We start from the raw sequence: 13,601 nt of genomic DNA on the forward strand, positions 1-13,601 counted from the left end.
AATCTTCACCTAAATGCTTCATAAACTGACATCCACACTATGGGCTCTGTGTTTGGCTCTAGGAATAGGTTTGTAATTATGTAGATTATTCTTACAAGGGAAAAAAAATACCAGAGGAATGGCTTCACAGTTCAATAGCTTTAACACTACTTTTCAAGAAAAGTAGTTTTGTTTACTTTTTTGAGATGCTTTTAGATTTATATGCAGTTGTAAGAAATAATATGGAGAGATCCCCTGTACCATTTATTCACTTTCCCCAATGGTGATCTATGTAGAATGACAGTGAGGTATCAAAAGCAGGATATTGATAGTGATACAATCCATTGGTCTTATTGTGTTTCCCCAGTTCTACTCATACCTCTGTGTGTGTGTGTGTGTGTGTGTGTGTGTGTATTGAGTTCTGTGCTTTTTCATCACACTTATGTAGGTTTGTGTATCCATCACCCTAGTCAGAGTATAGACGATTTCCAATACCACAAGCATCCTTTGTGTTGTCCTTTTAGAACCACATGGCTTCCTACCTAGCTTTTTTTTTTTTTTAAGATTTATTTATTTATTTGACAGAGAGAGATTACAAGTAGGCAGAGAGGCAGGCAGAGAGAGAGGAGGAGGAAGCAGGCTCCCTGCTGAGCAGAGAGCCCGATGCGGGACTCGATCCCAGGACCTTGAGATCATGACCTGAGCCGAAGGCAGCGGCTTAACCCACTGAGCCACCCAGGCGCCCCTTCCCTAGCTTTTTATAATTTTTTTTTTTAAGATTTTATTTATTTGTTAGAGACACAGAGAGAGAACAAGCAATGGGAGCAGCAGGGAGATGGAGAAGCAGACTTCCAACAGAACAGGGAGCCCAATGTGGGGCTTGATCCCAGGAGCCTGGGATCTTGACCTGAGCCAAAGGCAGATGCTTACCCAAGTGAGCCACCAGGCGTCCCAGCTTTTTATAAGTTTTAAATAAGGAATTCAAAGCCTGTTTGAGAAGGAAGTATACTGTGAGGTTTTAGTTGAATGTGCTCACTCCACATTTAAACTTTTGCATTCCTAAAACTGATATCTATAAAGAGAAACCAGCATTCAATCAACTGATGGTATATTTATAAAATGAACTAAAGGCAGGGGTGCCTGGGTGGCTTAGTTATTAAGTATCTGCCTTCAGTTCAGGTCTTGATCTCAGGGTCCTGAGATTGAGCCCTGCATCAGGCTCCCTGCTCAGTGGGAGAAATAAATAAAATCTTTAAAAAAGTAAACTATAGCCAATCTCATGGACCTTCAATGCAAAGATAATTTTTAAAAAGACACCTTCATTTGCATGACAGGCGTAGGTGCTGTTATACGGAGAGGGCTGTCTCTTCTTCAGGAATAAAACACTGTGCTTTTAGTCACAGTAAACCATTTACAAGGAAGGATATGCACAAGTTTCTACAGGCTAATGCATCTTAATCTTAATAGATACTTTCCTCAACAAGGTATTTTGCTACATACTAAATCAGTATCTGAACTTCAAGGTCTGCCAATGAAAACCCATTATGAGAAAGATACAAATAAGGTCCTTGTTGAATATATCACTTCCAACTTTTTCTTAGTTACCATAGTGCTAGAAACCAGCGGAAAATTTTTGTTATACATTGGCAGTGTGGAAATCTTCAGGGTTTATTTTTCAGAACCTTCTTTCTAGCTTTCTGCAGTCTGCATTCCTCATTAATGTGCAGTCAGTCAGCGCTTTCCTAATACTGATTGCCATTATGACCGCAGCAGCCTGACTATATCCTATTCCACTTGGTGGCAGCCCCCATGAACGTTTTCACTTAGTTTTTCTGTTTCTTGACTTTATTAAATTCAGGTATTTCTTGAGCACTTACTGTGCAAGTGCTCAACCTCTTCCCTTATTCCCCAAGAGCATTGAGGACTTTGCTGAAAGGAGTAAGAAAGTTTACTTGCTTTGCTTTGAAAGCAACCTCATCAAAATCCATAGCTGGCAAGATCTTGCTTATTTATTATTACATATTTTCCTCTGGGGATACCAAACTATTATAAATTGACTTTGATAGTCTTCCCTCAGAACTCTCTTCTTTTGCAAGATACTTAGGATATAAAATTGACAGGGCTTGATGAGGTAAAGAGTATGAGGGAAAGAATAGATGTCTCCCTGGTTGTGTCTAGGTTAGCTGGATTAATGGCTACCCTTATATCCAAAATCAGCAATTTAGGAAATGTCATAGTTCAAGAAATGGTTTGAACATATACATTTGACTTCCCCTTTCCTTAGCTAATTCCAAAGAAAGAATCTATCAATGAGGAAAAACTACTCATCACCAAAAAAAAAAAAAAAAAAAAAGTCATACCACCTAAATGAGACCAAACTGGAAGAGGCAAGTTCCTGGGGCTAGCCACAAAGGGACAAATTTTTATCTTACTGTGAACTTCAAGAGGCTTAAAATTTGAGAAATTTCTAACAGATCCATTTCAACTCTCAGTTGTGGATAATGATCTTTCTCTATAGAATCAGCACATAGAAAGTTTGGAAATACTGGATTTCAAATTGGCAGTTCAGGTAAGAATGACAAATCAGGTGTATCCAAGTAAGGAGCCCTCGTTTGGGCAGTGAGATTTAGTTAAAACCTAAGAGCCACTTAGAACATCCCTAATTCCTGTTATCAAGGTGATTCACAAGAACACTATGTGGTGTGGAAGTATCAGCGCTGTTCACCAAATATGTCCGATCTCCACCTACAACACATGTAATAGGATTGTACTTTTCTGCCTTCCTCCAAGTTGAAGAACTTCATGGTTCTTGGTTGAATTGTGGAATATGCATGAACATGACGTATGTCACTTCTTTTTTTAAATTTTTTTTTACTTTTTCTATTTTTAAAGATTTTATTTATTTATTTGACCAACAGAGATCACAAGTAGGCAGAGAGGCAGGCAGAGAGAGAGGAGGAAGCAGACTCCCCACTGAGCAGAGAGCCCGATACGGGGCTCAATCCCAGGGCCCTGGGATCATGACCTGAGCCAAAGGCAGAGGCTTTCACCCACTGAGCCACCCAGGTACCCCACGTATGTCACTTTACCAAAGCTGTAAGAATCAGTACTTGTCCCCTTTTCTGACTTGAAAATTGTGAAAATAGATCCCGAGGTTACCAAATGGGGACAAACCTTCCTACTCACCCACCCTGAGTAAGGAAGCGAGAAATATTGTCCTGATTCACTGAGGTTTAGGATATGTTTCTTTTTTTTTTCTTTTTTTAATTTTTTATAAACCTATATTTTTATCCCCAGGGGTACAGGTCTGTGAATCACCAGGTTTACACACTTCACAGCACTCACCATAGCACATACCCTCCCCAATGTCCATAATCCCACCCCCTTCTCCCAAACCCCCTCCCCCCAGCAACCCTCAGTTTGTTTTGTGAGATTAAGAGTCACTTATGGTTTGTCTCCCTCCCAATCCCATCTTGTTTCATTGATTCTTCTCCTACCCACTTAAGCCCCCATGTTGCACCACCACTTCCTCATATCAGGGAGATCATATGATAGTTGTCTTTCTCTGCTTGACTTATTTCGCTGAGCATGATACGCTCTAGTTTCATCCATGTTGTCGCAAATGGCAAGATTTCATTTCTTTTGATGGCTGCATAGTATTCCATTGTGTATATATACCACATCTTCTTGATCCATTCATCTGTTGATGGGCATCTAGGTTCTTTCCATAGTTTGGCTATTGTGGACATTGCTGCTATAAACATTCGGGTGCACGTGCCCCTTTGGATCACTACGTTTGTATCTTTAGGGTAAATGCCCAATAGTGCAATTGCTGGGTCATAGGGCAGTTCTATTTTCAACATTTTGAGAAACCTCCATGCTGTTTTCCAGAGTGGCTGCACCAGCTTGCATTCCCACCAACAGTGTAGGAGGGTAGGATATGTTTCTGCTACAACAATGTAACCTACCCTAGCTCTGGCACAGAATACATCTGGGAAAATGAAATAGGTACTTTGGAAGAGGAACAATATGACATTAGAAAAGATTCCTAAGAGATTAACAGGATTTCTGAGTTTATAATTACAGTGGAGTCAGGGCACAATTGAGAGACTGAGAATTTAAATAGAAGTTATAGATCTCTTCTCAGAATTCAATGTAAAGTACTAAAGGTATCAAAATGATGACTGAAAGGATAAATGATTAGAGGATAAAATGAGAATATTTTATACACACTAACAATTACATATTGTTAGTATAATTATATATAGTATACAAGTATGTATATATACATGTAAGTATATATGTGGTGGGTATATAGTATGTATATGTAGTTTTATTTGTATATCTGTAAATAAGTATATATAATTATATGCTGTATATGTGTATGTAGTTATATTTAGCATTTATACATATATATATAGTTTCACTTGGTCTTGTATAAATAAATGTTAGTATAAATAGGAAATTTCTGATGGCAATCATGGAACACATAAGCAGCTGTCAACAAATAGTGGAAATTTCGAAGCTAGATTGAAGGCCTTCAGTGATTGTATTGAAAGCAAAACTGCTGAAAATGCATCTGCTCCTAAACTTGTCTCATGAATGGGTCACACTGTTTAGTTGTAAACTAAAGAATATGCTTTTGCCAGTTAAAGCAGGAACAGGATTTATGAAAGAGTGTTCTGCAGCCACACTTTCAGTCTTGGGCTTGAAAACACTCTTTATGGTCAGAAATAATACCCGACCATCTATCTGGCTCTCCCTGGGAGTTAGCAGCTTCTAAAGGCCCGAGCTCCACCACCGTCACCCACAAGGAACCAAGCAGAGTCACATTCTTTGGATGATTCTCTTGGACCCTGCTGCCTCCCTCTTAGGCTTACTTCTGGCTTCCATTCCCTTGAGGTTGCATCTGATTGGTCGAATGTGAGTCATGTGCTGGAATCTCAGCTACTATAAACTTTGGAAGAAGAGAGAATTTCTGGCTTGTGTCTTTCTTGGGAAGGTGGGATCCACATTGCAGCTAACTACTAAATATATTTTTAGAGAGGGTGATCACAGATGTTGAGTGGCCTCCCATGATGAACATTAAACTATATGTGATGACATTGTTAGTACTTCAAATAAAATGGGAAAAGTACTGGATGCTTCCGGATGAGAGTATTATAAAAAAGAACATCAGTTATCATCAAAGGAAAATATCAAAGGAATTCAAAATGCTAGAACTCAATTGACTTATAGCTATAGAGTTTTAAGAAGAAAGTATTGAATCAATTATTCTGTTAGAAGCATTTTGTACAGATGAATTTATTCAGTGGTCTCCTAGAACTAGAAGCTAGAAAGAGCAGAAAGATCCTTGATACCAGTAGGAATTTCAGAGTCACTAAAAACAAACCTTACCTGATTCATGGCATTCATGGGCTTTGGCAGGAAAAAAAAAAAAATGTTTTAATCCATTTACAGACTAAGGGAAGAACAAAGTCACATTTATTTAAGTATCTATCTGTCTGGTACTATTATTTTGCATTTCATATCTGTCATTCTCTTTATTATATCTGCATATATGTGACATGGACAATAGTATTCCCATTTTATATATGAAGATACTGAGTTTTAAAGAGAGTCCATATCTCCCACCATTGGTAAAGCTGACATTTGAGTTTAGTGTATTCTGGCCAAGTATAATACTGTTTTCACTGTGTCACATTGGCTCCCTCGTGTCTTCCTAACTGGGTGACTACCCAGAGGCTGTGATTCTCGAATGTTTTGTTGGAGAAAGGATTTATAGAGCAATAGGTTATCAAATGTGTAAAGCCTAAATAGTAAGATCCTTCCAATATTATTAAATTACCTCTTTATGATAAATTTTAGAAAATAGATGTACATTCATAGGAGGGAGAATGTGACATTTGTGCTCTCAAGGGGATATTAAGTTTTTAGAATGGTACAGTGTCTGACAAAGGACACACTTATAGCTGAGCTAAGCGTGAACTTATATGGTTTTTCCAGGGCTAAGAACCCAGGTTGTCATTGCTCCCTAAGGTAGTAAAGAAAGCAAAACTGTACTTCACCAACTGGTTCCCGTTGCTGCCCTGACTTCTAGAGAGCAGAATGAACATATGAAAAAAAAAAAAATTGTTATCTTTAAGTTTCTGTGCTTGACACATCTTACATAATTAAATATATTAAAATCAAGAATTTAAATATACTAATTTCTTTATAAATTCCATTGGAAGTGACTTAAAATGTAAATTCTTAAGGGAAAAAGGAACCGAATCAGATTATTTCTCAAGGTAGATTGGTAGTGTACACACATGTGTACACAAACACACACACACACACACACACACACGCACCCAAGTTGGATATATATATTTTTCCCCCTAAGCTCTCTAGGCCTTTCTTTTTTAATACTTCCAAAATTACCTAAAACCCCTCAAAAAGTCATTGGGTTTTTTTAAATTATAAATTGTCTATTAGTTTCAAATTTGGCCCAAAGGAGGCTTATTTCAACTAGGTTTTAATGGGTTGTAAGGTCTTTAAAGCAAAGGGCAGTGATAGATGAGGTTAAAGGTGAGTGTCTTCCAACCCAGTGCCTCTCCAACGGTAATGTGTATGTGGATCACCTGGGGATCTTGTTAAAACGCATCTTCTGATTTAGTATGTTTGGGTGATGCCTAAGGTTTTACACTTCTGACAAGTCCCAAGTGATACTTAGAGTGTGTGTTCTTGATTACCCCCGCAAGCAAGTTCTATCTTGCCTCTCTTATTTCCACACCCCCCCCCCCGCCGCCGAACTCTTTCTCCCACCCAAGCATTACCAGCTGAACATAAAGAGTTATTTACTGTATATGAACACTATAATAATTGGCATTGCCAATAAATATTTCCTCCCTTTCAATTTTCCCAGTACATTTCATTCTGTACTCTATTTAGACATTGGCTTAACCTGTCCTTAGCAGCCCTGAAAGATTCGAGGCCATGAAAGAATGAGCTCACACTCTCATGGGGCACCTAGAAGTTTCTAACTCAGAGGAATCCTTTGTGAAATTACACCATCAGCCTAGTGTTTTCCTCTGTTACTTCTACATTTCTGCTTTACCTCACCAACTTTTATGTTTAGAACTGAGATGGATACCAACAGATCATGAAGCTACTTTTGATGTATTGAGAGAGAGGTTTTCACTTAAGATGGCTTGGTGGTCATAAACAATATCTTCTAGGACTTTCATTGTAAGGATCTTTTCTACTTCATTGTTTTTATATATGTGTGTGACCCTAGCTTTGCCCTTTTAAGATTTTCCACACATTTTTATGTCCTTGTTTATCTCAATTCTACTTCTATTCCTAGTATACATTTATCAATTAGAATTAAAATTTAGTGCTGCTTTGAGTAACTTAAGCTACACTTCAGTTTAGCTGTTAGCAAGAACCCGGGAAAACTCAGCTACTGTTCATTTTACTTTCATGTTATACAGACAGCTTTCTAGTTAGAATAAGAAGATGGGGGGCGCCTGGATGGCTCAGTGGGTTAAAGCCTCTGCCTTCGGCACAGGTCATGATCCCAGGGTCCTGGGATCGAGCCCCACATCAGGCTCTCTGCTCAGCAGGGAGCCTACTTCCTCCTCTCTCTCTGCCTGCCTCTCTGCCTACTTGTGATCTCTCTGTGTCAAATAAATAAATAAAATATTTAAAAAAAAAAAAAAAGGCACCAGGGTGGCTCAGTTGGTTAAGGAACTGCCTTCGGCTCAGGTAATGATCCTGGACTCCCGGGATCAAGTCCCACATCAAGCCCTCTGCTCATCAGAGAACCAGCTTCTCCCTCTGCCCCTCTGCCTTTCATGCGTGCGCGCTCTCTCTCTCTCAAATAAATAAAATCTTTAAAAAAAGAAAGAAAAAGAAGATGGAGGAGAAGGACGAATGAGGAGCAGAAGGAGAAGGGGAGGAAGAGGAAGGAGCGGGGGAAAAGAAAGCCTATAAGTTATCTTAGAATAATTACTAAGACTTTAATAAAATATTGTCTTTTATATGAGTCAAACAGTAGTTACTATCAATATGAAATAATTTTTTCATATTATAGATTTTATTTATTTATTTGACAGAGAGAAATCACAAGTGACAGAGAGAGAGGATTTACAGCTTGCTAGAGCAGAGAGCCCGATGACTCGTCTTCTAGCGAAGGCAGCGGCACCACTAGCAGAAATAATTTTTTCATTTTTATTTTTAATATAAAATTGACAATTTACAGTTGCTAATAATTGTAGTCTTTTGCAAATTAGAGCAACCTTAGCAACGTTAATTTTCACAGAATGTGTTCAAATGTATTTAAATATAAATGATTCTCTTAATCACACTCCCTCAAACATTTCATAGAGTGTATTAAGTTGTTACTTCACAATATCATTGATTCCCAAATTTCCTAGATATATCTTTTCTTTTAAGAATTTGGGCCATAAACCTGTGTTCCAAAAGATACTTTTCTATTATAAAATAATGCCAGGGAGGGGAATTAGATATATGAAATATATTTCTATATTTTTAACAGTTAAAAGTTTCATAGTCCCAGGTACAAAATGGAATTCTGTAGTAATGAGATAATAACATTTGTTTGTGACTTTCATTCCTGTTTTCACTCTAAACACACCTTTTTTGGGATAGCATAAGGACTGAATTTAAAGACTTTTAGGGATGCCTGAGTTGCACAGTCAGTTAAGCATCTGTCTTTGACTCAGGTCCTGATTCCAGGGTCCTGGGATCGAGTCCTGCATCGGGCTCCTTGCTCAGCAGTAACCTCCTTCTCCCTCTGCCTGCCATCCCCCCTCCTTGTGTGCTTTCTCTCTCTATTTCTCTGATAAATACATAAATAAGTAAAATCTTTTAAAAACATAAAATAAATAAAAAATGAAGACTTTTTTTAAGATAGCACAATTCAGTAATTTCTTGGGAATCCAAGGTTTACATCACAGTCCAGTTTATACTGGAGGCTTTTTCTACTTCCTTACCTTTCCTGGTCCTGAGATGCCGCGGAAGGGGTGAAGACAGGGAGGGCCCTATGTATATGACCAGCAGGAGTTGGCAATGAGATAAGAGCCCCCATCTGCATCTCTGCTTCATAAGTCTATTGTTGGTGTAGATGATATGAGACATAACTTTATGTTGACTCCTAAGGGTGGCATGTTAGATGGGAGTAGTCACCCATCTGGACCCAGTGCAGCTTCCTGGTATGAATAATTTGTATAACTCATTATCCCATTTCTGGCTTTGTAAAGTGTGTCTTGGTCAAAACACAAGGTTGTCTACATCTGGCCTGGGAGATTTCTTGGCAAGGCCAACTGCTTTTCCCCTTTACCCACTTTCTGAGTCTTCTACTTGGACACATGGGAAACTTATGGTTGCCCTCCAAACCTAATTGTGACTCTTCCCTAAAAACAGGAGATGGTGGGGTAAGGAAGTGAGTATCCAGCACTCTTCTCACTCTCACTCATTCCCTATTTCTTTGCCTTTCCTCTCAGTTCCTCCCTTTCCCCCTTTTTGGTGTACACGATGCAAACCACAATAGTGTATTTCATTCTGTTCTTAAAAAACTATCATCTGCTCGATTTAGTCTAGTGAAGGGCACTTTTATCAATATGGGGGATGGAGGTGGGCGGGAAGTAAAACCTGTTATTGCAAACATCCTCCGCATTCTTCCCTTTACAGATCTCATCTCTTACACTTAAATTGTGGCTTTTTTTTTTTTTTTAAGATGTTATTTATTTGACAGAGAGAGAGGCAGGCAGAGAGAGAGGTGGAAGCAGGCTCCCTGCTGAGCAGAGAGCCGGATGCTGGGCTCAATCCCAGGACCCTGAGATCATGACCTGAGCCGAAGGCAGAAGCTTAACCCACTGAGCCACCCAGGTGCCCCTAAATTGTGGCTTTTAAACATTATAATCCAAAGGCATGTTTTCTTCCTTTCTTAGTATTTGATGTAGAAATCGTTGGGGTAAACTGCCACCAAACAATGTATCCCATATCGTTTGACAGTATCTTAGTATATACAAAGATATCAGCAAGATCCTGTGGTTCAGATACTTAGCTGTGGAGTCTGTGACCCAGATCTCTCATTTTCCAGCTATGTAACCTTGGGGGAGTTGTCAACCTCTCTAAACCTCATTTTTTTTTAAAAGATTTTATTTATTTATTTGACAGACAGAGATCACAAGTAGGCAGAGAGGCAGGTAGAAAGAGAGAGAGGAGGAAGCAGGCTATCCGCGGAGCAGACAGCCCGATGCGAGGCTCGATCCCAGGACCCTGGGATCATGACCTGAGCCGAAGGCAGAGGCTTTAACCCACTGAGCCACCCAGGAGCCCCTCTAAACCTCATTTTAACCATCTGTAAAATGGGAATAGTAATAGCACTTACTTCATGGTGTTTTTGGAACATGGAGTAATCAATTCCTGCTATTTTGTAAGTGACACATAGGTAGAGGGTTTAGAAGTTTTCTGTCTCAGAGAAGAGATAGTGAAGAAAGAAAGGATAGGGATATTCAGGAAAAATTATTCATTAGTTTCTCTAAATAAATTCTATCCTGATAGTTTTGGCAACCTGAGTCCTGCGGTCTGTGCTAACAATTCAGTGGTTGAGGTTCTTGAGAGTTCAAGAATCCCCTAAGCAACTAACAGAATATTGTTAATTTCCTTAGTTTTCAAATATTGATTAATGATTCCATCATTTTTGCAATGAAGATGTATTAAGCACTCCCGTGATGCTTCTTGCAGGCGAGTATAAAATACAGCATACCCTGTAAAGTGGACATGGACAGTCCATCATGAGTTTTCTCTCATCTAGAAAATAAAACAAGAATAGTAAATGAACATTCAGTGGGTAGAATTGACATACTCTTTCCCCTACTGTCCTAGAGTGAAAATTAATTTTCACAGTTATATGACAAATCTAATAAACTCTACTTTTTTTCTATTTCATTAGAATATCAATTCTACTCCTAGGTTAAGAAACTAAGCCTTCTAAACTAGATATTTCCCTTGGAAATTAAACCACTAAAGACAAAGAAGACTTTAAAAATGAACATTTTGGGGGAGAAAAACTTTTTTTTTTTTTTTTAGTTTTATTGATTATTATTTTAAAGGCATGTCATCTAGCGAATTCCTCAGTTTCTCTTTGATCCGTGTCTACCTGATGAATTTGGGTATCCATAAAGATGAATATTAATGTTTGCTATGCTTTCCATGTTAGACATCTATTGGTTGATTTTGCTTCAAAGTAACTTAACTTCTTTGTAGTATTAAGTTACTCTAATTTCCTACCTCCCTGCCTTTTATTTTCCTCTGGAGAAAACCCTTCCAGGGCATGACCTAATGAATTCTGGTTCAAATTTCCAAATGAATTTGAACCAAAATGATTCTATAATTTGGTGGAGGGAACCTTCATTAAATACCCTAGCAAGGGAATTTTTACTGTTTCATACCAGACTAAAGTACTTTTCTTGACATTTTTAAATTGAACTTCCAACATTTATGAGAATATAAATTGCAACAGCACGTTGTAACTGTCATGAGTCCAGTAGAGCCTTAGGTCAAGGATTTTTACTTTCTCGGTAACCCCATTAAAAATAGCAGTGTTTCTAATTATTTTTCCTTTAAAAATTAGAAAAATATGTCCTAGTCTCCAGAGAGATGTTATCTTCAGTTATTCCTATTATTTATATGGTTGCATAGGATATGTCTTTATAGTTTTTATTCGCACTTGACCAAAGTGCAAATTCAATTTTATAGGCTAGTGTACCTCCTCTTTTAAAGCCTGAATGTGATTTTCTAATTGAGGGAGTTAATTTTTGTTTCTCCTCTTTATTCCTGACCTCTCTGTCATCTTCTCACCTCAAAACTTCTTCCTTCCCCCCACTCCTGCCTGCCCTGTTTTGGTATTCATTTATTTTGTATTCAGGCATAATTAACATACAGTGTTATGTTAGTTTCTGGTGTACAATATAGCAATTAAATATAATGATTAATCATTTCTGTACATTAGTGCTTTTCAAAGTAAGTGTACTCTTAATCCCCTGTATCTATTTCACCTTTCCCCTACCCAGCTCCCCTCTGGCAAGCACCAGTTTGCTCTCTAAAGGTATTTAAGTGTATGGGGGTGTGGTTGTCTCTGTTTCTTTGTTCTTTTGTTTCTTAAATTCCACAGGGGGGTTCAATCATATGGTATTTATCTTTCTCTCCCTGACTTAGTATTTTACCCTCTAGATCCATCCATGTTGTTGCCAATGGCAAGATCTCATCCTTTTTTATGGCTGAGTAACATTCCATTGAATTCTGTCAGAAGCTTCTTAACATCACAGGTTCAAAAGAAACTACTCCATTTCAACTTCAGACTCTAAGCCATTTACTATTATTGTTCACATTATAGGTGTGCTGTATGCATCTTTGGAAGTTGAATTTGACTTATTTTATAGCATTTCCATACTCTGCAAATAGAGTCACCAGTTACAATACAACTGCAAGAACTTCCAGCCTTTATTACCTGCCATCTATGAGGGTTTTATGAAGCAGCATTGTATGATTGAAAAACATACTGTGTTTATGATGGTTAACTGGCCAGGCTTCCTCAGGACCCTGAGATTTTATTTCTCTTGCTAACCAGTTGGCTAAACCTAGGAGTATCCCTTGAATTGCAAAAGCAGACAATGCATAAACTTATTAAAATTCAGTGTGTATCTTATTTGTGTAAGTCAACAGCTTCACTCAGGGTATTTGGTGTTAGTCAAGAGAAACTGGCTATTTCAAGGATGACAGAATTCACTAAAGGCCAGAGAATATAGCTTGAATCAGCAGGAAAAAAAGATAGCCCTGGAAGGGGGAAGAGACAAGACATGTGATAGCAACTGTTTTACAGAAAGAGTCTGATCAGGATATAGCCTATTATTTCCACCATTGTCAGTAAAGGTAGCCATCTTTCTGTCTCTCATTCGGAAATGTAAGTCTCAAGCAGGAATATACAATGAGCTGAGGCTGTGTCATGGGTGCACGCTGGTGCAGACAGCAAGGAGAAGAAGAATCTCGCCCTTTTTTTTTTTCCCTGTAGGTTGCACACAATGGAAGGTTCACCACCTAAATTGGAAAACAAATTGACTTTTAGATAGAGAATTTTTTGACATTTTATTTTTAAAAATCAAGATTTCTCTGGGATATCCAGTTGAAGCTAGAGAATCCCAACCCGAAAACATTATCTGGGTTAGCTTGGATAATAAAAATAACATTTCTAATTCTCAATACATAAATTTAAACTAATAACAACTACTAAAAGGATTATGTTGAGATACTATTTGTAATGCCTTAAAGACAATAAATATATTGCATGCATTCAATTTAATGTATTTTATCTGCTTTAGGCAACTTACAGTTTGATTGGTATGATGGTAATATTTTTAAAAGTTAATATTATCTTGCTGCATAATGATTCTGGTTCACTTCTCTGAAATTTTAAAATAAATGATATAGTTTGATTTTTTTTTTTTTTTCATCTTTAACAGACAGGCCAGCCTCAATGAAGCAGCCGAGAAATATTATGATCTGGCAGCCAGACTGAGACCTAATGTAAGTACCTTCCTAATGAGAAATATTAC

General features: G+C 38.0%; 1 protein-coding gene across 2 annotated transcripts in view; it reads left to right on the plus strand.

Annotated features, from left to right (window-relative positions):
• TMTC2 (transmembrane O-mannosyltransferase targeting cadherins 2) overlaps window positions 1-13,601 on the plus strand; it is a 438,609-nt gene that overhangs the window by 362,693 nt on the left and 62,315 nt on the right. For both annotated transcript variants that reach the window (XM_045082958.1, XM_045082959.1), the window contains one exon: window positions 13,509-13,572. In XM_045082958.1, the coding sequence (XP_044938893.1) occupies window positions 13,509-13,572 (64 nt within the window). The remainder of the gene's footprint in view (window positions 1-13,508; window positions 13,573-13,601) is intronic.

Source organism: Mustela putorius, unplaced genomic scaffold, assembly GCF_011764305.1.
Source record: "Mustela putorius furo isolate JIRA1106 unplaced genomic scaffold, ASM1176430v1.1 tig00000640_pilon_pilon_pilon, whole genome shotgun sequence".
Classification (NCBI taxonomy): domain Eukaryota; kingdom Metazoa; phylum Chordata; class Mammalia; order Carnivora; family Mustelidae; genus Mustela; species Mustela putorius.